This window comes from Ammospiza nelsoni, chromosome 22 (assembly GCF_027579445.1).
Source record: "Ammospiza nelsoni isolate bAmmNel1 chromosome 22, bAmmNel1.pri, whole genome shotgun sequence".
Taxonomy (NCBI): Eukaryota; Metazoa; Chordata; class Aves; order Passeriformes; family Passerellidae; genus Ammospiza; species Ammospiza nelsoni.
Window position 1 is genome coordinate 4,804,488 of NC_080654.1, and position 25,513 is coordinate 4,830,000.

The 25,513-nt window shown below is 44.5% G+C and overlaps 2 protein-coding genes across 2 annotated transcripts; both read right to left on the reverse strand.

Annotated features, from left to right (window-relative positions):
• On the reverse strand, positions 1–9,396 carry AGTRAP (angiotensin II receptor associated protein). Its single transcript, XM_059487673.1, has 5 exons — positions 9,278–9,396; positions 3,952–3,986; positions 3,641–3,752; positions 2,770–2,968; positions 1–750 (listed from the first exon to the last, which is right to left on the reverse strand). The coding sequence occupies exons 1-5, from the start codon at positions 9,302–9,304 to the stop codon at positions 644–646; spliced, it is 480 nt and encodes a 159-aa protein (XP_059343656.1). The 5' UTR covers positions 9,305–9,396; the 3' UTR covers positions 1–643.
• A 7,196-nt stretch (positions 9,397–16,592) lies between these two features.
• On the reverse strand, positions 16,593–24,216 carry DRAXIN (dorsal inhibitory axon guidance protein). The gene is made up of 6 exons (XM_059487558.1): positions 23,770–24,216; positions 22,275–22,462; positions 21,780–21,891; positions 21,357–21,446; positions 20,999–21,088; positions 16,593–17,561 (listed from the first exon to the last, which is right to left on the reverse strand). Exons 1-6 carry the CDS (start codon positions 24,212–24,214, stop codon positions 17,449–17,451), a joined length of 1,038 nt encoding a protein of 345 aa, XP_059343541.1. The 5' UTR covers positions 24,215–24,216; the 3' UTR covers positions 16,593–17,448.
• Between the last annotated feature and the right edge of the window lie 1,297 nt (positions 24,217–25,513).

Sequence of the window (25,513 nt, forward strand, 5' to 3'; positions counted from 1 at the left end):
TAACTTTTTCTAACACAGGAAAACTGCGTTCATTTTATAGTTTTCTTAGAAAAATGTAACATTTCAACTTCTGTTAAGACAATCAGCTGAAGGCAAAAGGACAATTCAAGGCACAAAGGATCTGTAATCTACATTCAACAGTCACTTTAAGTATCCTGAAGGACATTCAACTTGCATAAAAGCATCAGTTAATAAAACCCAATACCAGATCCTGGGAGCACAAGAAGTTAAATAATGCCATCAAAAACAGCTCTTGGGAACTCCCAGGTGTTTCCTGGAAATATATTGCATAAAATCAGGCTAAACTGTGTTGCTTTAGGGCAGTCCATGAGCCTTTTAAAGATTGCTTGTCCAGGAGTGCTTTGAGTGGTTCTCTTATAAAGAAGAGGAAGCACAGTGGAAGACTGTAGGAGGTGCATCCATCACATGTACAGAGGATTTAGGGGGAGGGAAGAGAGTATTGGGATTACACAGTGCTTAACATGACACCTCCAAGATCTTCTGGACTTACTGCACCACCCAACCTTTAGGCAGGCAAAAGAAATATCAGCTCTTCTCTTATTTTCCCAGTAGCAGGTGCTGCTCAGTGGGAAGAGGAAGGCCTGGCTGGGCAAGGGCAGTGTCAGTGCTGGCTGCAGGGTGCTCAGTAGGGTGGCTGGGCTGCCTTGCTTGAGGAAGGCCACTGTGGAGGAGCCTCTGGCTGATCAATGGGCTCGTAGCTGCTGCTGTCCCGGCCTGCACTGCTGACACCTGAAAGAGATGGAAGAGAACAAGCTTGGCACAAAGGCAAAAGCACAAGAACTGAATGCTCTAGGAGAAACAAACAGCTCAGGAGCACACATTTTACCAGCTCCCCCAGCACCTGTGGTCTGTGATCCTCACTGAACAGGAGGTAAGAAAAGTCATCCTTCCAACATGCCTGTTCTTTCCTTGAGAACAGCTCTCTTAGCAGCCACATGGATGTGTGGAAAGCAAAACCCACAACACCCCATAGCAGCACAACAGGTTCCTGTAACAGTGCATTTCAGCAAGATTAAGTGTATGAGACCTCAGGGAAAAATGAATAGAGCCAGAAGCTGCTGGAGCTGTGGCTAGCTGACAGCACAGATTTAAAGGAATGCTACATCCCTGAACCACTCTTCCCAACAATGCAGCTATGCTCAATTGTGGTCAAATTACCTCAAATTTGAGTCCAACAGTGCTTCTAACTCCACCATGAACAATTTACCTGTGCAAAATTCATGTTACTGTCCAGGGGATGAGCAGGGAAAGAGGAGGCAGAGAATATCCATGGACAGATCTTAATCTATGGGCATTTGCCATGGGGAGAAGGCAACCTGAATCACAGACAGCCACCGGACTATGAGAGGTTTGTTCTAAGCAGCAAGGATGCTTCCAGGCAACAAAAAGGGACGTAATGTAGAAGGAAAACAGGACAGAAATGGCCAGGAAAATTTCAACACTGGTGGGTTCAAAAGAAAATGCCAGATAGCAGGAAAATAAGAGGAAATTTGTTAAGCACATTCACCACAAAGCAACACACAGTACTGAAAATCTTGTAAGAAAGACAGTTCAGGAGAGGATATGAAACTACAAAGTGTCTTAATTCCCACCTGTGCCTGAGAGGAGACTCAGTTTGGCATAGTGTGGTTGAAAAGTGCTGCCAAATCCCAAGCAGAGATGAACTCCTCAACGATTCCAATACTTTGTATACACATATTGAATCCCTATGACAAGCACAGTGAGCAGCTAATAAAAACTGACACAAAAAAGGCACTGCAGGTGACTCACATGCCTCCTGACCCAGGAGACATAAGACATATCCATCTACATTTTCACAGGTAGCTGGCAGAGATGACATCCACACTCCACTAGCAGAGAAGTGCAAATATCACTCATGGTTTCTTTCCATGGCTTCTCCTCCCCTGCAGGTTTCCCCCTCTTTTCACAGGGGTGTGATCTTTGCTACCACCAAAGCTTCCAGACACTGTAATGCAGGTACACCACCTTTTGTCTGGCACAAACTTCTCAGGATGACAAACAGAACTGTGACAGGCTGCAGGTTTTGCCAGCATGAATTCAAACAACAATCCCTGGCAAACAATCAATCCCTGGCAGCTGCCCAGGCATGAATTACTACCAGGAATGCTTGGCAAAGCTGACCAAGACTCAGAACATTTAACCATAGCCCATCCTCTCTGACAAATCTTCCACATTATCATTTTCAAATACAACCAGGGGAAAAATTAAATGTCTCCAAGCTAACCCACATCAGGTAAATGTGTGCACATTAGTGCCATTTTCCATGTGAGGAACAAAGTCCAAAGCAATCAAGGTAAATAGGACATGTGAGGCCCACATGGAGTTAGAAATCCAGCTTTATTTCCCTCTTGTTCATAATCCAGCCAGAAGAAATACTACCTCTGCTTTCCCCCAGAAGGAAAAAAAAAGGGTTGACAAAGAAAGGACACCCAAGAGTTTCCAACAAACACACAAATGCAGGAGGAGGAAGAGAGGAAAAGACTCTCAACACCATTGTGGGCAAAATGTCAAAATCTTCAGTTCTGCAAGGGAAGAGAGGAAGAACATAAATTTAAGTCCAAAGACACACCAGAAGGACAAAATGGGATGACAAACATGAGCAAGACAGAGCAAGCACTGTCTGCCTGGAGTGAGGGCAGAATCCAGTTGCACAGAGCTCAGGCTGAGAGGGCCAGGCAGCCCTGAGGAGGGGGCCCACACTGACATGGAAGCAGAAGCAGCTCCTACCTATGTTCAAGGTGTACTCTCCTCCACGCTCCCGATACATCCGATACACCAGGTAGCAGGACAGGGGTTTGAGGAGGAGGCTGAAGATGGCCATGCCCACACTGAACCGCTTGGCATCACTGAGGTAGTCGTGGGAAGGGTAGAAGATAGAGATGTGAATGATGTCTGTGAGGACTGTGAGCAGCAGGCCAGTCAAGAACTGGAAACAAGGACAGAGAATGGGACACGAACAGAGCAAGGGTTTAACCACCGACAGTAACAGCCAGTATCTGCTTCCTGCAAGATCTGTGTTGCACAATCATCCTTCACCCCAGTGTCACACAGCACTCTTGGTACTGCCCCAGGCAGACACATACTCCTAGGTGAATGATCTTGTATTTCATGCCTTCTCCTCTCAGATATCTTCTCATAATATATTATGATACAATATCTTCTCTCTAGAATTGATATTGTTATATAATCATGAGATATATGATTATATATATATCTTATATATCATGATACAATATCTTCTCTCTAGAATTGTTTATTTTTGTATGCCAATCTATTCAATGCTCAGAAAAGGGTTTTACAGAGCCCCTCCAACTGAAGCATATTAAACACTGTGAGTCCTCATCTAGCATTACAAGTCACAACAGCAGGTTATGAAAAAAAAGGAAGAATCAAGTATGTCTCATCTCTGAAAAGAAAAATAATTGACAGTGAATGCTTCTCATCATGGTTTACAGAGTTCATAGATTTATGAACTCTTAAAAAAAAAAAAAAACAAACCCACCCAAACAGGGAGCTTCTGTATTGGGAACAGCTGAAAATCATCACCAGCTCAAGGACTCTGCCCTCCACCCTCTTCCAGCAGCACTTTTACACTCACCATCGTTATGGCATCAAGGGAATCTCGCTGCACAATGGCCCAGATCCCCACTGCAAGGACACTGAAATTTCCCCAGGCATAGGAGACAGGCAACATGTAATTCATGCATCCCCTGCCAAATGAGACAAAAAAATCCAGCTCACATTCACAATAAGCCTGCAACAGTTTGGATTCTTCCCTGTTCCCATACAAACACCTCACTCAGATTTAGGATTTTCTTGCAAACAGGGATTGCTGATTCCCAGGGAATATGCCATTCCCGGTTGGAAGGAATACCCTCTTCTCCCCCAGGCCAGACACTAATCACTCACCACACTGTGAGCAGCCAATGTACCAGAATGATAGCCTATGAAAAAAGAACAACAAACAGGAAGACAGGTTAGCATGTTGGGAGAAATCTGGGAGGATCAACATGAAATGGCACCATCTTGTTCCCAAGGGATGGGTGCAAGAGTGGCTTGGACCCATGAACCAGTGCAGAAAGATGGTGAAGCAATTGGGACAGTGAAGACAAAGCTATTTTTCTGCACATCTGTTGCTGAGTATGTCCTGTGGTGCTACAGTGCAGTCATTCACTCTTCTTGTCATCTCTGTCAACATCTGATTCAGGGACCACTTAGCCTTTTCCAAATGGGTTATTAATTTTGGAACTCCAGAAGGGTTTGCACAGAAAGCCAGGCAATCTGATTAACACTGTGCTAGCACAGTTTATACATGACCAGTCTGGCATCCCATCACCAAAAGACCCATAGACAGCCATGCCTGCAGCTCCAAGAATTTCCCTCCAGTCCTCAGCAAATCCTTCTTTTACCTCCTTCCAGTCTGTTCAATCTCACTGCAGTATAAACAGACCTGAAGGCTTCTTCCAGCACTCTGGGAACCTGATCCTGCCAGAGCACACAGCTTTTCTCTCCCACTGAAGCCACAAGGTCCCACTGCCAACAGTGCCCTGAGCAGCAGTAAGGTAATGCTGTCACAAATTCTGTACTTTGCAGGTGTCCTTAATGATCCTGGTCCTTGTATGTAATGGAACAAATCCAAGAAAAAAGGGATCATACTGTAATAAGTGCTACAAGGATTCTCTTCACCACCACTTGCCATTTTTGTAACCAAGGAAACATACCCTACATGTTTATTCAGAGAAAAAATAGGAACAAAAATATATCACTTCAGGCTTTTTCTCCATCTACAGCCTGCTGGTCACTCCAGCAAAGGGAGATCACTCATATTTGCTCTCTAAACATTTGTGAAAGCAGGAATTTGGAAGACAGGCTCTATTAACAGCCTCACCAAAGAGAGGCTGAAGCCTGGACATATCAGAGGATCCATGGGATACAGGTGCACTTTCATTTTTTCTTAGCTGAGAGAAAGGCTTCAAATTGGCATTTCTGCTGCCCTTGGTATTAAAAAAACCAAACCCACATTACCAAAACCCCTCTCAAGCACACTCCCTGCCACCAAAGGAAAAAAAAAGAAAATTGGGAAATGAGTACACAACAAAAGCCTAAGTTACTCAGTGGACATAGGAAAGCTGTATGCAGATAGGAGCATTGCGAAACAACAAAAATTTAAGATCTAACATCTCTCTGTGCTCTAACTGAAAACAAAACTAGTTGCTGGAGAAGAGAGTGAAGCTGTGAAGCTGTGACATAAGTGCAGCACAGTCAGGACAGCACAGGGGTGGCCCAGCTGCTGGGCTCACACTGCTCTGCCAGGACACCACAATGCAAATGATTTCCTGCTCTTCCTTCACTGCACTGCCCCATCACAGCTGCTGAGCACTCACAGACTTTGCTGTAACTTCCAACACTGCTTAGACAGATTTTTACTGATTAATTTCTTTACTTGTTCATGAAAGCTTACAAAATGCTTCAGCACCCCTTGTGCTTCCCCTTCTCCCAAATTGTACCACAGACACACTGGAAAAACTGCTAATCAGTAAAATACAAGATATTCCTGGGTATGAGAATGGAGACATGCAAATAGCATTTACTCAAGAGACTATCACAACATCAGGAAAATTCTTAATTAGGTAGTATTTAATTGCATGTTACATACCCTCAAGACCCCTCAAAGCTCACCAGTTAACATGATTAGGCAGGGTGGGTTTTTTTAAAGCTGTCTAGATCAATACTGCAGTTACTAAATTATGAAGTATGTTTAATCATCAGCATAAAGGGCTGATACTGTGAATGACTGCTGAAATAAAACCAAGATATTCCCTTTTTAGTTATTAGTCCAATTTACCTGACAGTTCTTCAGCACAGTATGGAATTGGCTGGTGGTGTTGGTATGCTTTAACATAGAAAATATAGTGTTAATGAAAAACTACAAATTACTATTTGAGATTAGTTAATTTGCAGGCAGTCTCCTGATAAAACAGCAGAAGAATTTAAAATGTTTCCATCTATCCAAGGACTTAAGTCTGTAGCTAAGACAGACATACATTTCTTCTTTTGAGAAAATAACTCCAAAGTTATTGATGAACTAGTGGTGAGAGCAGAAAATAAGAAAGGTGGGTCCTTTGTCTCCATCTCTTCTGGGAAAAGGGATGGCTGTGTAATTAAAAGCACCCCATTGGAAACTGGGGAGAACTCAGGAGAATTCCCACCTCCTCTGCAAATCCCAGCATGAGATGGAACTAATTGCCAAGCATAAAAAGAGCCTAGGTCTGCCAGGGTCTCATTAGATGGGAAACTCTTTGGAACAGGAACTCCTTTAAACATGCTTCAGCACAAGATTGCATTTTGACCAAGTTAAATATGAAACAGTTCTAAATTACAATTATTTTCTTGTTGTATCTAAATTTCTATTTTCCAGTGAGCTCACCTACTCTGTGAGTGACATTCACCAGAGAACACACAAAACCAAAATAAGTATCTGAGTGGCCACCTGTGAGGATGCTCCTCATTATTACAACAGAGTGATAATAATGAGAGTGCTTAAGCAGTGGGACAGGCTGTCCAATGGGGCTGACATGGCTCTGTTCTTATTTTAAAACTCAGCTGATTTTTGACTTGAGCTATTTGATCTAACTTTGCAGTTTGCCTTGCTTTGAGTAGGAGGTTTAATCACATGCCTTGCAGACATCTCTATTATTCCTTGCTTCTGTGACTGAGCATTTAAAAATGCCTAAGCACAAAATGTATGTTTCCAGGCACATGAATGGTAGGGCATTGTCCAGGCTTGATCAAAGTCAAACGTTGCATTTCGAGGCTCTGCATGATTATTTCAATAATCACTGGTGTCAAGCTGTCATGGCAAAGCATGGCTGTGCTGCTTCCCCCGTGTTTTGCCGGGCATGGCTGTTAGAACTGAGCCATAGAACCTGTTCAATGAGCATTCCCCACCCACTGCAGGGCAAAGCCTGCCACCTTAATTTTACAGCTCTGCAAGGAGCTCAGAGCTACCCCAAGGCTAAGGTACTGCTACATTCTGGCACAAACACAGCTCAGTCATGCAGCTTTCTTGGAACCACTTCTATCACAAGGCTCATCTTTACAGTCTCACAGAACCAGTAAGCAGATCATGCCAATGAATAGTAGCAGTGTGTGATATTTCCAGGCCCCTTCTGAGTAAGAATCTTCCCCACTTTTGTGGTATTTTACAGGGAGTCAGGCCCTAACTCAGGAACAGAATAAAGTGTAGGTACAACTATTAACTCCCAATTCCTGTCTTTGCAGCTCAGAGCAGAAGTGGCAGACTTGACAACAAGGAATTTCTTAATGCTGAAAACAGTTTGCCCAGGACAAGCTCACACTTATCTAGCAAGAGATTGGGGAATGGTTGTCTGAAACAAGGAAGAAAGGCAACATTTTAGTTTTGTAGTCTTTGTGACTCATTCATTGAAAAGTCTGTGGTTTTCAGCTCACCTATCTCCATTTCCCATGGCAGAACACGTATTTCGTGTTGGCAAACTTTTAAATTAAATGTCTTTAGTTTTCACTGTTGTTTTAGCATGGGAAAAAATAATCAAATCAAGTTAAAAAACAAAGCAAGATCTTTTAATCTTCCTAGTGCCCTGGGAATCACACAGCAGTCCAAACTTGTCAGAGCAAAGTATCAGCTAGTTTCCAGAATGTAATATAATCCATCCACAAGCTGGGCCTTGAAAAATCCATTTGCTTACTTGCCTCTAATGAGGGAAGTTGCTTTTCTTGGTGAACTAGTAAGAGGGGTATTCATCATTATATGAACACCAATCTTTTCTTTAATACAGCCACATGAAAGCTGTCCTGTACAAAGCTGAATTAATAATAAAGCTGAGATAATACTATTCTCCCATCCAACCCATAGGCAGCCTGGTCCAAGGCCACTGCTCACAGCTTAACAAATCAGCAAAAAAAGCCCTGATGTGATCTGTGATGCTTTCAGTCACTAGGGAAACCTTTAACCAAAGAAAGCATCCAAACCAAGCTGTATTAAATAAAATCACAAAGCAGTGAAGCTGGGAAAGGACACAAACACCTAGAAATCTCAGGGCTCTGAAAATGTGAAAGACAAAAAAAAATAGAGGAAAATGTCACATGTCTGGTAGCACAGAAGACATCTGAATCAAACAACATCAAAAGCTAACAGTGTGATTTTAACATCCACTGGCCAGAAGCAAGAAGTGCTTCTTCCAAAAGTGAAAAATGCTATGTTACTGTTTAGGTCTCTTATATTTCCTTTCTGTGGCTATCAGATATTCACCGAAATTTCCAAAGTGCCCAGAGGTGGAGCCTGCCCTACCCAGCAGAGAAGCAATTGCAGTTATGTATGAGATGATAAGCCTCAAGTAAGTGGGCTTATTTTTCTAAGACACTTTGCCTGACAAGCAAAAGCTTTGTCTCCTCAGGATCTTGTGCAGTGTTTATCTTGGCTTAGCTCTAGTCAGCTGATCCAGAAACCTCCATGGACACTAGTTAATGACTTCAGCAATATCCCTGAAGTAGGGGCAAACTTTGGAGTCATCACCTGGTAGGTTTAATCAAGAATCATAGAATACACTGAGTTGGAAGGGACCCATCAGGGTTACCAACTCCAGGCCCTGCACAGGACACCCCAAGAATTCCAGCCTCTGCTTGACAGCATTGTCTAAATGCTCCTTGAACTCAGACAGGCTCGATGCTGTCTGATCACCCTGTGGAGAAAACATTTTCCTGACAGCCAACCTAAACCTCCCCCTGACTCAGATTCATGGCCTTCAGAACTTCTGCAGCCTTTGCCCACGTGATAAAAAAAAGCAGAAACTTCAGTTCTTCCCCCTCAGAGGGCTCCGGTTTTCCCCCTCAGAGGGCTCTGGTTTTCCTCCTCAGAGGGCTCCGTTTTCCCCCTCGCAGGGCTCTGGTTTTCCTCCTCGGAGGGCTCCGGTTTTTCCCCCTCAGAGGGCTCCGGTTTTCCTCCTCAGAGGGCTCTGGTTTTCCTCCTCAGAGGGCTCGGTTTTTCCCCTTCGGAGGGCTCTACAGCTCCAGCAGGGCCTCAGCCAGGATCTGGAGCAGGCACTCGGCCGGAGAACATGCGAGAGGAGCAGGGTACAGGGAGGGCCGATCCGATCCGATCGAGCGCCCGGGGGGCTCAGCCCGCCGCAGCCGCCCCCAGCCGCCCTCCCGCTCCCCCGGCCCCGCTCCCGAGCCCCGGGGCAGGGGAAGCCCCTACCTTGAGGCTGACGGCCGGTAGCTCCATGGCAGCAGCCCCGGGACCGCCGGCAGGGCCGGGCTCGGGGACGGAGAAGGGCGGGAGGAGCCGGGACACCGCCCCCGGCCCCGCCCGGCCCCGGCCCGGACACGGCGGGCGGTGCGCGGCGGCTCTGGGGCGCACCGGGGTATGGAATTTGTATGGAACCCCCCATGAGGGGAGAATGATGCATCTGACTCCATCTTATCAGAAGGCTAATTAATTACTTTATTATACTATATTATTTTATACTGTATTACATTACATCTAAACTGAATCTGCCAAGCACTCCACTGCACTCAATCTCGTGACTGTCAGCCGACAGTCCCGACACACACACCCCCTGACAGGCCAAGGAAACAGAACACCGGCACTTTGGGTAAACAAGCTCCATATTGCGTTCTACTTTGGCACAAGCACAGGCACAGCAAATGATAAGAATTGTTTTTCCTTTCTCTGAGGTTCAGAGAATGTGGAACCCAGAAATTTTCTTGGGAAGAATTGTGCCTTGCTTTTCTCTGTGAAGAGAAATGTGGCTACACAGGGGACCCTTGCTGGGGTTCGCTGAGTTGCAGCTGGTTAGAGGTGCTCCAGCAGAGGAGGCAGCCCGGCTGCTCTGCCTGACTGATGTGAACCTCACAGCTTCTAATCTCATTAATGCCTCGAAGGTGGGTGCCATGAGGATAGTGCCAGACTCTTCTCTGTGGTACCCAGTCACAGGATGGTGGGCATAAACTAAAACACCAGAAGTTCCAGCTAAACATGAGAAAGAACTTCTTTACGTTGAGGGTGGCCGAGCACTGGGACAGGCTGCCCTAGAAGGGCATGGAGTCTCTCTGGAGACATTCCAAACACAACTGAAACACAGCTGGACACGTTCCTGTGTCACCTGCTCCAGATGACCCAGTGGCAGGGACCTGGACTAGATGATCTCCAGAGGCCCCTTCCAACCCTAACAATCCTGTGATTTTGTTTCAAAAGCCACCATTAAGTTAAAAATATGCATATATCAGTTTCTTGGCTGCAAACACCCAGCCAAAGTGTGCACAGATCAGTTTGTTGGCTCCAAAAACCCAGCCAAACTCTTCCATCTGTTTGCACATGCAATGCAGTGAGACAAGGTTGGACATTATACTTTGATTGTAATCAGTGTCTGGGTAAGCTAATGTGTGCAAAGGACTTAACAGCTTTCTGCAGGAAGAGAATTTTTGTGCATATGTCAGTGGTGTGGCCAAAGTGTAAGGAGTGACAAAGAAACTGTTGATAGACACCAATAAAAAGGTTATTTTAAGGTGCTAACTGTGCTCAGCTATGTCACTCAACAGCTAAGTCCAGTTAAGGTCAGTCTCAGGGGTTGAACCAGGTAGCTAACATGGCTGGCAGGTACTTAGTTGCTTCCTTTGGCCCTGGATTTTTCCCTAGAACAAGATGACTGAACCCTTTGCCTAAAAACCTGGTACAAATAACAAGTTCTTCATTTCTTATTCCGAAAGAGACCTGTTTTCATTTCAGAGCTAGGGAAGTTGATAAGTGACCAATTCAACCCCACACAGTTCAGCTATAACCATTTCCTGTCCAGTTCATACCAGCAGCCTTCTCTGCAGGTCTAGCAAATGAAACAGCAGAACCCAGAGGTCAGGATGACATTTCTCAAACCCTCCCATCCTTGCCTAATGCGTGCTGTCTGCAGTGTAAGGCTGCAATGTCTTACAAGGTTAGTTCCTTTCTTGTCATTATTCCCTCTTAGAGAAAAGATGGGGCCTCTAAGAAAGTAGCTGGGTCAGAGGTTCATTGCAGAAGTTGGATGTGGAAATGCATGAGTCACCCCTCAGCCTCATTTCCAGTTCAAGCAGTGAGAATTGTGCAGTGCTGAACTTGCTGTCAGACATTCTCAAACAAGCCACAAATGTAGTGCAATCCAGCCTGTCCTTGACCGTGCCCTGAGTGCTATTGACTGCTTACAGCAGCACACTTCAAGATTTCCCAAGGCAAAGCATTAAATGCCAAAATGAAATTACCTAGAAAATGCTAGGAAGCATCAAAATAAAACTGACTGGCTGCATAGCTCAGAACAACAGTAAAAAAACCCAAAAAGGCTGTGAAGTTCCCTCAGGAATCTCTGAATATGTCACTTTCAAATGAAAGATTGAAATATAACTCATCTATTGCCACATGACACATGAGCTGTGCCTTCACCTCCATTATTGTGTCTTGCAGGGAAGTTCTGTCTTTATCTACAGAAGTCGTGGTATCAAATGAGATCAATGCTTGTGGTTCCAGTAATGTCAAGTGTCACTGTCATATTTTCTGAAAAATCCCTTTGCCCAAGATTCTTCTGCTGGGAAGCTGAGAAGCCTCAGAGAAAAATGAAAATAATAATTATCCGATTGCTTCTCCTGTGTTTTGCTGCTTTGGAATGTGTTTGGAGATTGTTTATCCAACAGGTGGTTGTTCCATTAGTTTCATGTGAATTGTTTGAACTTAATGACCAATCATGGTCCAGCTGTGTCAGGACTCTGGAAGCAGAGTTTTCATTATCATTCTTTGTAGCCTTCTGTAAATATCCTTTCTTTATTTTTAGTATAGTTTTAGTATAGTATTCTTTAATATAAGATCATAAAATAATAAATTAGTCTTCTAAGAACATGGAGTCAGATTCTCAATTCCTCCTTCATCCTGGGGACCCACATAATACCACAGTCAAGGAATGACTGGATTTCAATGTAAATAACACAGATATAGGACACTTGGGATGGGGGGAAAGACAGAGAGACTGAACAGCCATATTGCTGGCTCAGAGCTGTGTGTGAAGTGCACTAGGATGCCCTTCTGCCAAGACAGGAATCTATCAAAGGAGAGCTGTTTGTTATCAAGATAAATCCCATTATCCCAGGTGAATGATAAGCACTGTTAGGATGCAGCATCATGTGGGTGTCACCCTGTTTATTTTCAGATTTTCTAAGCCTTCTGATGTTTATATTATTGTAATGAACTTTCTCACGCACTTCATGTAAATAACTCATTGTTTTGCATTCTTTTCTGGAGGAGGAGAAATTTGATGGGCTGTTGGTTTGTCCAGTGTCATTGGAGAGGTGACACTGTCACCCTCCAACCCACTGTCACTTTTGGAAATCTATAAATGTTGGAGTCAGAAATTAAACTTCTCTCTTTTTTACCTTGTTTGTCCATGTCATTTTATTTTGTGTCCTATAGTGACAATGTGGGTGTCTCTGGTCCCTTCAGCATTCTCACTCAGCCTGAGACAGTCTCATTATCATTTATGCAGCATGAGCCATAATTTGAATTGATGTATCCTCTGTTTAATGCAAAGCATTTCCCCTTGTACAATAAAAGCACTTTATTTCATTTTGTTCATCAATGTATCAGGCAGCTAATTCATCCCTGCTTATTATATCCTGGGCTTGCTTGTCATGGGCTCAAGGGACTTAGGAATTATCTCATGGATATGAAACAATGAGAGCTATGACTGACATTATGCATTTATATGTCTCTCACACCTGTCTGATCTGGGGGTTGCTTGTTTTTTATTTCTACTTTGTGCTGGTGTACCTTGTAAATTGCCTCTCTGTGTAACCCACTGTGTCTCTTCCCTTCCCCAGGTTTGATAAAGCAACACAACATGGTGAGGAAGATAAGCAGCAAGTTAAAGAAGGCCTGCAGGGAGAAGCAGGTTACCCAGGAGACTGGATACAGAGATTTTTGTGACTAGAAGACTGCTCCAAGTGAGTTCAGCTCACTGCAACCAATACCCAGCAATTAGCTGCTTTATGCAAAATCTGGTGTTTTAAAAAATCTATTGGTTTGCCTTGTGCAGACTGAGTAAAAGCCTGGATCCCCTCCTGATAGCATAAAAGTGAGGCTAATAAGGCACAAATGCTTTCCTTGGCATTTTCAGGACACTGTACCCTATGATAGCAATTCCATAGGGGTAATTCCACAGGGTTAATACAATTGCTCCTGCTGGTCCTTGGAGGTGCACACAAGCTCCCCCCTCATAGTTCTGCCCTCCTTCCCCTCTCTAGGGGTTCAGTCTGAAGACAACTGAAGGCTGCAGCTGACACCAGTGTCTCTGAGTTTTGCCCCTGGCTATGGAGCTGAGAGCAGTGAAGGCACCACCTCAGCACAAATTTATATATATCAGCCACAGAGCCTTTCTGAATAAGCAGTGAGGAAGGGCATATAGAAGTTGCCTGGCTCTACAAACTCCCTTTTAAATCCCAGTGGGAAATCAGCAAACAGAATCATTATCTGGATTGGAGGGGAAACTGAAGGCACTTTGTAATGCTGATGGAAAGCCTCCTCCTGCAATTTCACTGCAATTTCACTGGCAAGGTGATCTGGGGAGTGGAGAGGGTCACATTAATGTGGTGTCCTGACAAATGCACTTGGAAATCCTTCCCATCTCAGCAGCAACGAGCTGCTCCTCTGATTTTCTAAAATCTAACTAAAGCTTTGAGATATCATTAACAGACCACTCTTCAAGGTTCACTGGCACTCCAGAAAATGAACTGACACACCAGAAGTGGTTTTATGGAGTGCATATGCTCACTCAGAACATTCCAAGAAAACAACAGCCCTCGGGTTCTTTTGATAAAAAATATGAAAGCAATGTTTTTTCCAGGCTTCATGTAGCAGAGAATGACTGGCATGGATGTGAACAATTTGGTGCAGCATGGGTTTCAAATTGAAGCACTTTCACACACTGTGGATTTACAACAAGGTGATTACTGGGGGAGGGAGGGAGGGAAGAGAAAGAGTTTCAATAAAACACCTCCAAGCAAAAATGAATGCAGACTATTACAGACCTGAGACAGAACGATTCCCAAGTGTTTTAATTTGTGCTTCCACTCCTTGCCTGTCTTGCAGTCATAATTTTGGCAACTACCAGCAACATCCCTGAGATTCAACAGCATTGTAGAGCAGGCGGCTGCTGAAATGATTATGTCAAATCAGCATGCTGTTCTCTCTTTTCCATGTTTAATCATTCTCAGCCTTGGAGAGCAGTTTAAGGTGATGCATAACCCTTGGACTCAGAGGCCACTAACAGCAGTAGCTGTAGAACAGGACTTTGGGTGGGACTGTGTCACTCACCTTTCTTGCATGCATGCTCTGTGATTAACTTTAGAAATTATTGCACAGAGTCCTGCTCTGGCTGGTTTGGGGCTGGTCCAAAGTCCTTTCAAGACAATAGACAATCTTGCAAGAGCTCTGACTTAAATTCTCTGGGGGCAGCAGAGAAGCTGAGCTTGTGTGAATTCTTAATTTGAGTTTCTTAAACAATCAGTTGAGAAGAACATCTAAATCAAGCCTTGCTTGACATTTGTGTCTCTCTCTTGTTCAGACCTAATGCCCCCAAAGGCAAAACTGTTACTGACAGCACTGTGACTATGAGATACTGGGGAGAAAGGGGAAAGCTGCTAAAAGTAACCCATGATGGTGATGCTCTGCAGCTGCTGTCATGCCTGTGAGACAGCACAGAGTGGCACTAAGAGCTTTGCTGAGCTCACAAGTGGGTTGGGCTTGGGCAAATGCTGCCCTGGGGTTTTATATCACAGGCTGCTCTTGCATTCCACACCTTTGCACGTTATTTTCTCAACAGCTTTCCTTTGCACTGCAATTGTGAGGTCAGGAGTTGATCTGGCTGACCCATATTTCATGCTGATTCTTTTCACACTGCTGTGGCTGTGCAGCATGTGCTGTACCACTGCTCACCCTCCCTGCTCCACCTCTGCCACACCACAGCTTGACTCAGCAGCAATGACACTTGGTCACAGGCTCTTCTTCTGAAAACCCAATGTGAGCAATCAATCCAGTAATCTGTAAATTGTATCAGTAAACTTGACTGATAATAGTTAACTGAATTTTCACTGACCTTAACTAATCCCACCAATTAAGAATAATGTTTTCTTTATATTCAGAGTTAATAGCAGACTGAAGGCTGAAAAAGCAAGGGCTGAAGGATTAAGTCTCCTTTTAGAGTCTAAAAGCTCTGACAAAATTCAGACTTGCTTGTATTTCATGATATGCAACAGTCTTGCCTAAAACACTGTCCATGATCCTACAAGGATCCCATTTGCAGTGTAAGAGGCAAGGAATACCTCATCACCAAAGATAAAGACCCCTGCAAAATTTCCTTCTTGCTTTCAGCTGCACTGTTCCCCCCAGACCTTGGCTCCCACACTAAAAAGCAGTGTGATATCAAACCTGGTTTTGATAGTGCCTGTGCATGTGGTTCTCATCAGTGTCACACAGACCAGAGGCTGAGAGCTCTGCAATTGAATGTGATCAATTAGGAGCCTTTTTTCCCTTTATGCTTCCACTGACAATGGCTCAGGCAGCACCACCCACTATTCACATCTGGGCTGAAGGAGGGGCTGCATTGCTCTCCCTGGGTTAATAAACTGAATTCTTGCTGCTGTGGCATCGAGCTGAAGGCAAATCACCTTTCTTTATTTCTTTTGTGCTGAGACTGTCATGCTGTAAACAGAAATTGAAACAGCTGCATCCAGCTCTGTGGTAGGTTTTGCCTAAGTGCTCCCATACAAATTCCTCCTTTAGCAGGTGTGCACAGGTCAGAAGTGACATTGTGACATTCACAGCGTTTCTCCGTGGCTATGAGTGGGCACTCAAATTATAGATGTAAAGTGTAACTCTCACAGTCTTTGAGTGAATACACAATGCAAAGTGGCACTGTAGCATAAACAAGATTGCAAATTGGAGTTTTGAATAACTAAATGGAACATAGGGGGTTTAGGGAAGCTGTGTAAAGAGGATTCTGCCCACAGCACCACAATTAATATTTCTGTTCCTAAAGAAAGTGCTATCCATCTCCAGGCTCTGGGATATAAAAAGCTCCATAGCTGCCTCCCTGCAGAAGTCAGGGTATTGGGATGTTAGCAGTAAAAAAGAACATTTTACCAGCTACCACTACTCCAAATTAACACACAAAGCCTTTATTGCTCCACTGAAGCCAGCAATTAGGTATTAATATAAAGAAGTTTAAAACATCTGGCTGGCTACACTAGGTAGAAACAATTATCTCCAATTTGAGTGAGAGTACAGGCAACCTTGGGCGGAGAAATTTTTCTACCAGTGGCACAATTGTTCTGTGTGATTACCTCAAGTCATCAGTGTTACCTGCTGACCAACTTCCCTATAGGCTTTTCTGCCTCCTCCACATCCTTGGGTGCAGTCAAAAAGCAGAAGAGTTGCACAAAGGATATCCATCATATCTTTATTTACATATCACAGAAACACACATGCAACATGTCACAGGTTTTACTACAATGGAACAGCCTGTCCCTATCTCTTGTTACCAAAAAAATTATTTTTGGCTCACTAGGAAAACTATCACTTCCCCAGAAAGCTCCTAAAAATAGTAATTAAAAATAACAGACCTGGCAGGATAGAAAAATGAGTGAGAGCTACAGGCTGGGATGTGTTGCCACATCCTTGCAGAAACCAGGTGGTTCTCTGAAAGCAAGAAGGGAGGGATGGAGCGGGATTGGATGGTCCCAAAGATGACTGGTCCCAGGATGCAGTGGTAGTGTGGAACAGCTAAGGAATATGTCTGGAGCAGTGAAAAAAGGAGAGAGCAAGAGGTCTGCCAGAGGGCCCTCTCTCACCTGGGCAGGCAGCTGATCAATCTCCCATCTTTGATTCCACCTGGATGCTACAAATTTCCTCTCCTCTAGGAACTTCCAGTCCTTAAGGAGGATCTGTCTACCTTTATTCCCAAGCAATAATTAAGGGGTAAAGCTTAAGCTCATATCTCCTTGGCCCTGAAGGATCTTCCACATCTTGCCTGTCTTGAGAGAAGATGAAACTGCAGAACCTTTCCCTGCCAGGACCATCAGAATGGGAGTAATGATCATTGCTCACTAACTAGGAGGGGGGGGACTCAATTCAGTGGCAGGAATGTGCTGAAGGGAGGGACAGGGAGTGCAGTCCTGCTGTGGAAAAGGCTGATGCCACTGTATTTATAATGAACACCAATTTCAGTCTAGCTGGGACCTGGCACGTTCAGAGCCTGCAGCTTCCCTCATTTGCTCAGCTTTTCCCCCTAATTCCCACTGCTAGGTATAAAGAGTTTGAGCCCAGCTCCTGACCATGCAGGCAGGAGTCCCACCCTCCTAAACATTAATGAAAGATCCCTGCTCTCCGTTGGCTGAGTCGGGCTCCACACAGCGCCCCTTCCTCCGGGTCACTCTCCGGTTCCGGTGGAATTTGGCGTAACAGCGCAGCCCTATGGAAAAGACGTTGTCAAAAATGTGTAATTTATCACTGGCTTTTTGCAAATATTAAAGTGAATGTTATATGTGTTGTGTTAGAAAGTTATGCTGTGTTAATTTTCTTAAGTAGTGTGTTAAATATAGTTTTGGGTTATAACAAAATGTTAAAATAGAAACTATGCTATGTAAGATACTTTTTTTAAAGACAGGGGTGAGATACTCCCACCAAGACAGCAGCCACAGGACACCTAAATCTTTCAGAGAAAGAATTTATTGCTCCCTTATCAGAACAAACTTCTTCCTGCCTTGCTCAGCCCTGAAGACCCCGTCAGGATTCAGAGGAAGAAGCTGACACTGCCCAGACAGAATCCTGTGTTTGATGGAATTTATGCATCATGTATGAGCTGTATGAATGTGCAACAGGCTGTTGCTTTTAAGGGTTAATCCTCTGTTAGTGTGGGTCCTTTTTTGGGCTTATTTTGCCCAGAAAGAGGTACCCAGACTGTCTGTAACTCTTTGTTTTTATTGTCTCGTATTGTCATAATCCCAATTGTTCAAATTTTTATTACTCTAATTATATTGCTATTTTTATAACCATTTTATTACTATTGCACTTTTAAAATTCTAAAACCAAGTGATTGGCATTTTTCACAATGTGCAGAAGTGAGGAGGGACCAGGGCTCACTACAGCAGTAACACCAACTATTTCTCTGCCTCAGATACTGCTGCACTGGGGACAGTCCTGGTGCTGTGTCAAATAGGGTGGGAGAGAAATGCCTCACATTCAAGGCCTATTGCTCTCTGGGCACTGCCATTCTGTTTGGCTCACTGTTCTGGTTTGGGATTCATTGTTCAGTCAGGTTTCCCTGGATTCTTGAAATGCCAATGAATTATTCCAATTGTTTCCAGTGATTTTATGGAAGCCCTGCTTGGTTTCCTCCTATTACTTCCCATTACTGTCTAAGTAATCTCTCCACTGGGAAATTACTACAGACTTAATGTGCAGCAGCAATGACTAGGGACCTCCCCTTGCTATTTATTTCTCTGAAGCTTCAAGAGAGAAGGGAAGAGGCTTTGAAGTGTTATTACTGGGAGGTCTGATCCAAAACCCACTGCTCATCTCCTTTAATTTCTCTGTTTTAGATGCTCAATGTGCACGGTCTGAAGGAAGCTAGCTAATATAGCATGGGTGAGTATGAAGGGGAAAAAAGGAATTTATTTGTAAAAACCATGAGTACATATTCTCCCATGGCAGTGGAAGGTAATGTGAGCCTCTGGTCGTGGTAACTATTTGGTTTCTGCCTCCAAGAGGTTGATTTTATGCTGTTTCTTGTCTGACTGTGTTACACCAGAATGTGTAACTAGTTGGGCCAAACAGGGTGGATAGCCTTTGGGGAAATAATTCTCATGAAAACCCTGCTTTTCAGTAGTGCAGGATCTTGTCACTGGGCTTGCCAGGAGCTGATTTGATCATTCTAGAAACTGCAGCTCTTTTCACTTCTAGGGCAGGCAGCAGAGGATTTCTAGCTTTTGTAATGAGACAGCTCAAAACTTTCCTTGGTTGTACACTGGAGATCCAGATGATGTCACACAGCAGTCCTTGGGAATTATGTCCCTGGGCTACATTGAGACCAGCTTCCTTAAAAAGCTGGGTTTGTGCCCCTCATTACCAATCACCCCAGGGCAAACTGGCCTCCTAAAAGGGGAGCATGCAAGATCAGAGCTCTACTCTTATCTAAGCCTCTTGTCTGTCTTACCTGGATCTCCACTCTCTGGGGATCTTTTTTATGCTACACAGGATGCATATTTCCTATCAACTGATAACTAGCTTAAGGACAAAGCAGGGCCTGGGGCAGCTTCATTAAGGATTGCAGAAACACAATTCTGTTTCTAGGCTAATCTATCAGAATGTCATCTCTGATTTGGACCTTGTGGTGTTACACAACACACCCAGGGTGAAGACTATCATTTAACATTGCAACTCCAGGAAAGCTGCCCATTGAACTGGGTGAAAAGTAGGCAAACAGCCTGGTCAAATCACTAGGTACCTAATGCAGGTCACAAAGCTTGGCAAACAGTTTTTCTGGCAGGCAAGACTCAGTGCCTGGAGCTGATCCTGAACATGTTCAGACTAGAAGAGTGAGTGCCTTTTAACACTTTCATAATGCACCTGCCTGGTAAAGGCTGATGTGGATGCTTCAGAAATAGTTTTGAGAAACAGAAGCTTGAGTCTGTCCCAGACTCTACTAAATCTACTAAATTGCTACAAGCTCAGTTGAAATTAACTTGTGGAAGTCATGTTAGGCACAAGGGTATCCCCAGCTGGCCATTGCTGCTCCACATAGTGCAGCCTTGTGTCACAGACAGGTTTTATGAAAAATCCTTTTGTTAGGATCTTTTCTCCTGAGAAGCTGAGAGGCCTCAGAAATGAAATGTAAACAATAATTATCTGCTGCTGTGGAATGCAACAGGTGCATCTTTGATTGGTCTCATGTAGTTGTTTTTAATTAATGGTCAATCACAGTCCAGCTGTCTTGGGCTCTCTGGTCAATCACAAGATTTTATCATTCCTTTCTATCCCTTTCTAGCCTTCTGATGAATCCTTTCTCTATTCTTTTAGTATAATTTTAATATATAATTTTCCTTTAATATAATGTATATCATAAAATAATAAATCAACCTTCTGAAACATGGAGTCAGATCCTCATCTCTTCCCTCGTCCTGGGACCCCTGTGAACACCACCACAGCCTTGTTCAGCACAGCTTCCCTGGGCTCCCAGGCAATTCCCAGCTCCAGGCTACCTTAGCAAGCTCAGCTCTGTGATTATCAGCTCATTCTGTGATTTCAGCTCTTTAGCTTGCTAAGTGCCTTAGGCAGACACAAGGAGACAGAGGAGAAGTCTGTGTGAAGTTCCATGGGGATGGATTTATTTGCAGCCTCTGTGAAAGTCTCAGGAACAGCTCTTCTCCCAAGCTGGGCAAAAGTAGCTCTTTATATAGAGTACAAGAGTTTTAGAAATTGTCCAACAGTAAGGGTCAAAAGGAAAGTAACTTATAGTCTTAAGAGAGATAAGCAAGGGTCTAAAGGTGGAAAAAGGGGCTTAGGTCCAGTCATCATGACTTGGCATTTTCTGTCTTAGGCTGCTGAACTCCATGGAGGCCTTGCAGGCCCTGTGCCTGCTACAGCTATAGATATAAAGATAAAAAGATAAAAAGATAGATAGATAGATAGATAGATAGATAGATAGATAGATAGATAGATAGATAGATAGATAGATATTAAAGAACTGTTATTCCTTTCCTCATATCTTTGCCAGAAAGCCCTGTAATTTCAAAGCTATAATAATTTGGAGGGAAGGGGTTCACATTTTCCATTCCAAGGGAGGTTCCTGCCTTCCCTGGCAGACAGCTGTCTTTTAAAGCAAGACAGGGAGCAAAGAGCTGCACTCACCTTCAGTGCACATACAGTCATCATAGCACTTGTTGTTAAGGCCTCGATTGTGTGGCTTGCAGAGGTGTTCACGTAGGTCACAGCAAGAGCCTGCAACACAGGAGCAGGGGTCAGCACAGCTCAGGTGTGCCCTTACCTGCAGGGCTACTGACACCCATGACAGCCTTATTTTACAAATAAACACCCATGACATTGTACAGACATTATCTGGTCCCCACCACACACCTAGAGAGCCTCTGCTCTTCCCTTGCACACCACTTCCTATCACTAGTAGAGATTGGAATGCATGTCTGAAAACCTGAGCTGGATTTCAAACACCCCACGTTTGGAGAAATGGCTCTGCCAGGCTGATGCTGACCTGGGGGGCAGTCAAGGTGGTGATCACATGGCTCTCCTTCAGCTGTTGTGGTTTCATTTCCACTGTTGGGGCTCTTACTGCGGCGTTTTTCTGTGTAAAAAAAAAAAGATTCTGATAGAAAATTTTGCGCTAGTGTTTTCATTTTGGAGAAGATATTTTTCCAGGGTAAAAACAGCCTCAAATTTAGAGTTTGAACTCTAAACCTTCATAGTCTATTCCTCTCCCCATTTATAATTTTTATTCTGCCCTCCAAATATCCAAGATGAGAAGCATTCTGAAACTAAACACAAAACTCAATCAGCATTATGCTGCTTCTCTCTTCCCCCACCTCTGTGATCTCCTGTTCTTCAGCACATCTATGAATACAACCATAGACAAGTCTTACAGGATGACTTTTGGGAAAGAGGAAGGGAGGTTTAGCACCTTTCTTTTTAGCAGATGGCCACATTTCTGGTTTGAGATCCTCATAATCAGTCCAGTCAAAGAGTGCCATATCCAAGGTGGGCATCACATCCCCATCTTGCCTGAGGCGAGCCTGCAAACCACAAAAAAATAAACCAGATAGACAATGGATTGCACTTCTGTAGAGACACTGAAGTCTTTGCAAATTTTCATGGTGCTTTTACATTAAAAAGTCTTTATTGCCTCTCCCCTCCTCCACTCCTGTCTTATCCACTGGGGATTCCTGGCATCTCATTTTCAAAAGCAAAATCCTTTCCCTCGTTGAGGCTGAGGGCAAGAGGGAAGTTTCCACTGCTTCTGTGTGACAACAAAAGGTGAGCAACATGCACTGGGACGTGCTGGCACTTCAGTCAAGTGCTTCTACTGTCTCTGTGGTCCTTGAAACTCAGTGGATCTGGATAGCTGAGGGAGAGGCAAGGCTTGGAGGTACAGAACAGCTCCCAGCTGTCTCCTTACCTGTGACCGTGGCGAGGTGGCTGGAAGAACAGGAGGCTCCTCTGTGGAAACAGCTGTGTCCAGTGCAGCAGTGAGCAGTGGGCTGGGAGTCAGACTTGGAGCTTCCTCTGCCTGAAGATTTTGAAACTGTTCTTCAGAGCTTTTGGGTTTCTTGTACAGGGAGCTTGGCCCAGCACCAGCAGTCTTCCCTGCAGAGGGCAACAGGTACAGTGGCATTACCTTTCTCATCCCTTTTCTCTGAGTGACAAATTTGAATCAAAAGAATTCATGTTTCATCCAGTTGCCAACCACTCTTCCATGATCCTGAGCTGCTATTTTAACCACAGTATAACAGAGTAATAAGCTGTTACAGTGATAAATCAGCTCCAGAGTATATGCAGCTTGATTTTTACAAGCTTAAGACATACAAAATCACACCTCCCTCAAGATGTCTCTTGTTTAAGAAGAAAAACATGTTTTTTTGTGGTCTCAGAAGTACAAAATGTACCTGTTTAACCATTTTTAAACCAATGGATTAAGCTATTGCAAATACCTGTGAATACATTCTTATTTGATTTTAGTAGTGAGTTATTTCAATGTAGCTCAAGCCAGGACTTACCTACCTTGAAATTACCTTCACAGATATGTCCATCTTCTTCATAAGTATTAATTTAAATACAGACCTTAAGTTAACCTCAAGAAATAAGCCCTGTTTGTAGTCTGCAAATATTGCTTCAAACCAGTTTTGTTGCATGTTCTTTCATATTGCTAACACAAGCTGTTTAGTCAGCCCTCTGAAAAAAACAATAGAGCTCTTCTTACTGAGGCAGGGAGGAGTGAAGGATGGAACCCAAGGACGTGACACCCAGCTTGTCACACAGTGTAGATTGACACAAATTGCCTCGTTTTAACAGAACTCAAGGTTTACCACAGAAACACCCACCCGCAACCTGACCTGCAAAGGAAAGCAGTCCCAGTCAAAATCAAGCAACATTTTAAAGTTATCACTGCAATTTCACATATGCAAAATCTGAATTTTTGTTGTTGTTGTTGTTGTTCAGCATAAACATAGAAGGGTACAAGCTCTGGTGAGAAGAAACTGCTCTTCAAAACAAAATAAGGGGGTTGTGTTTTTTCTAATTCTCATTATTGTTTTGAAGTCAATGGAGAGATTGAGCATGGCTCAGACATATTTGTTCCTAATTTGGACCACTTGCTAAAAAGGAAAATAAAAACAAAACAGACCACCCTAAAACAGTCCCTCAAGTCTTAGGGTCTCTCAGAGCTCCCCATGTTAGAAAAACTAGGTCATTTTCACAAAATTGCAGCCAGCACTAAATTCTGCTTCTGCAGTTCCCCTTTTTTCTTGCGCCTCTTTTGTTTGGCACATTTCCCCCCAGAGCAGGCAAACACACACACTCCACACCCTGCACACACACATGTGGCTCCCCCACAGCTGCCTCCTCTTGGAGATGCTCATTCCCAGTGCCACCAGCTCCCCTTGGGGCTCCAATACCTCGGTGATGTTTGAGCCTGTCCCTGCGGCTGTGCCGACGATGCTCTCGGTTCTGCTTCTTTCCTTTCTCAGAGCCTGGCGACTGGTTTTCCCTCTCAGGATACGATTCGAACCCCAGGAAAACATCCTTATTCTGCTTCAGGGCTGCTGGCTGTCCCTCTGCCCCCAGCTCTTCCACAGCTGAAGCTCCACTGCCCATCCTGAGGCTCTCTTCCCCAGCCAGCTGCCCTCTTGAAGGCATCTTCTCCTTCTTGGCCAAGCCTTGCCTGTGGTGGCGCCCAGTTCTGGGCTGCTGCAGCCACATCTCTTGGTTTTGGAGGTGGTGGTTGCTCCCTGGGGCATTTTTGAGCTTTGTGCCAGGGTTCAGGGAGATTGCAAGGCTGATGTCTGAAAGAAGCAGCACGCACAGGAAAAGGAAAGAAGAGAAGGTGGAAGAAGTCTCCATAATCGTGGGTGCTCTGGCTCACCTGCAATTAAAAAAAGGGGGGTAAAAAAAAGCAACCAACACTTAGGAACTGTAAAGACCATCAAGATTCAGTCCTAGGACACTTAGATAAAAACCATTATGGTGACACTTAGATAAAAACCATTATGGTGTCCTGAGGTGGAAGCAAGTTATTCCCTCTTTGCTTATCTCCTCTTGTCCCTGGTTAGAGCAGCTGAGACACATGTGCAGGGCCTGCAGGGCTGAGAGGTCCCAGTTTCATGTGCAAATGAGGTCATCAATCAGCAGGACACTTGCCTTTGATTCCCCACCAGCCCCCCTACCCTGCTATTCACAGCCACCATCTGAGGGGCTGGGGGGGCTGGCTGCTGCCCACAGCTCGGAAGCCTGGCACAATACCAGCTGCCAGGCTGGCATCCTGGGCTGGGGGCACCGGCCCCTCCTCACAGCTGGTTTTCTTGCAATGGAGATGTCAAAATGAACAGAACTGGAGGCAGATGGTGGCCACGCAGGACCACTAACAGCCCTGAGCAGCTCAAGACAAGAGACTTCCACACGTGCTTGCACGCAGCTTCAGGGTGGTGGAAATTGGTCAAAGAAAGAAAAAAACACTGGAGATTTTGTGCTGATACCCCATGGCATGGCAGGGAAATAAAAAGGCTGTCAGCAGAGCAGGGGATGCTGTTCTAAAGCACCAAAGGGCAAAGGCAGGCTGAGGTTTCCTGAGCTTGTCCCACTCTCCTTCCTTGGTCCTGCACAGGTCACCAGGCAAGGCTGTCACTGGAAGGGGAATTTGAGTCCCAAGAACATCGAGACCAAGTTTCACTGAGTCCACCAGCACAGTGGCTGCAGACTGTTCTCATTCATTCTGCTTCACTGCCATGTCTTTGAGGGTCTTCTTTCATCCTTTTGTTTGTGTCACAAGACATGGCTTTGGGACGTTGTGGCTTCGTGCTCTGTGCAAGTCAGAGCATTCTCTAATTAAGTTATTCAGTCATTCTCCCCTGTCCTTTTCCACAAAATGGGGGAAGGAATTTGCAGCATTTCTAGTGCAGCTTTTCCAGACTGTCCCTCTCTCTCTAGACAGCATGAAGACATGCTTAAAACCAGAGTTCCCTGGGATTCTGGCTGCCACAAAACCAGGCCAGTGCTAATGTTTGAGGAACTCTGACAGAGTTACAGCCACAGCTTTCCACTCAACCCCATCTCAGTCTTCATGCTGCACCTGTTTTCCATCTGTTCACCAGAAGAACCACTTTGCTGCTTAATCACAGGGGCTCATACTCCCTCCTCCAGGTG

Bases quoted from the DNA above. Each gene is read 5' to 3' on its own strand.
- DRAXIN (XM_059487558.1), bottom strand. From the start codon at position 24,214: ATGGAGACTTCTTCCACCTTCTCTTCTTTCCTTTTCCTGTGCGTGCTG. The intron at 21,447-21,779 runs GTGCTAAACCTC...TTTTTTACACAG, and splicing joins GCCATCTGCTAAAAAGAAAG to AAAAACGCCGCAGTAAGAGC. The intron at 21,089-21,356 runs GTCAGCATCAGC...CCTGTGTTGCAG, and splicing joins CCACCTTGACTGCCCCCCAG to GCTCTTGCTGTGACCTACGT.
- AGTRAP (XM_059487673.1), bottom strand. From the start codon at position 9,304: ATGGAGCTACCGGCCGTCAGCCTCAAG. The intron at 3,753-3,951 runs GTGAGTGATTAG...CTCATTTGGCAG, and splicing joins CATTGGCTGCTCACAGTGTG to GGGATGCATGAATTACATGT. The intron at 2,969-3,640 runs GTGAGTGTAAAA...CCTTGTTTCCAG, and splicing joins CCCTTGATGCCATAACGATG to TTCTTGACTGGCCTGCTGCT.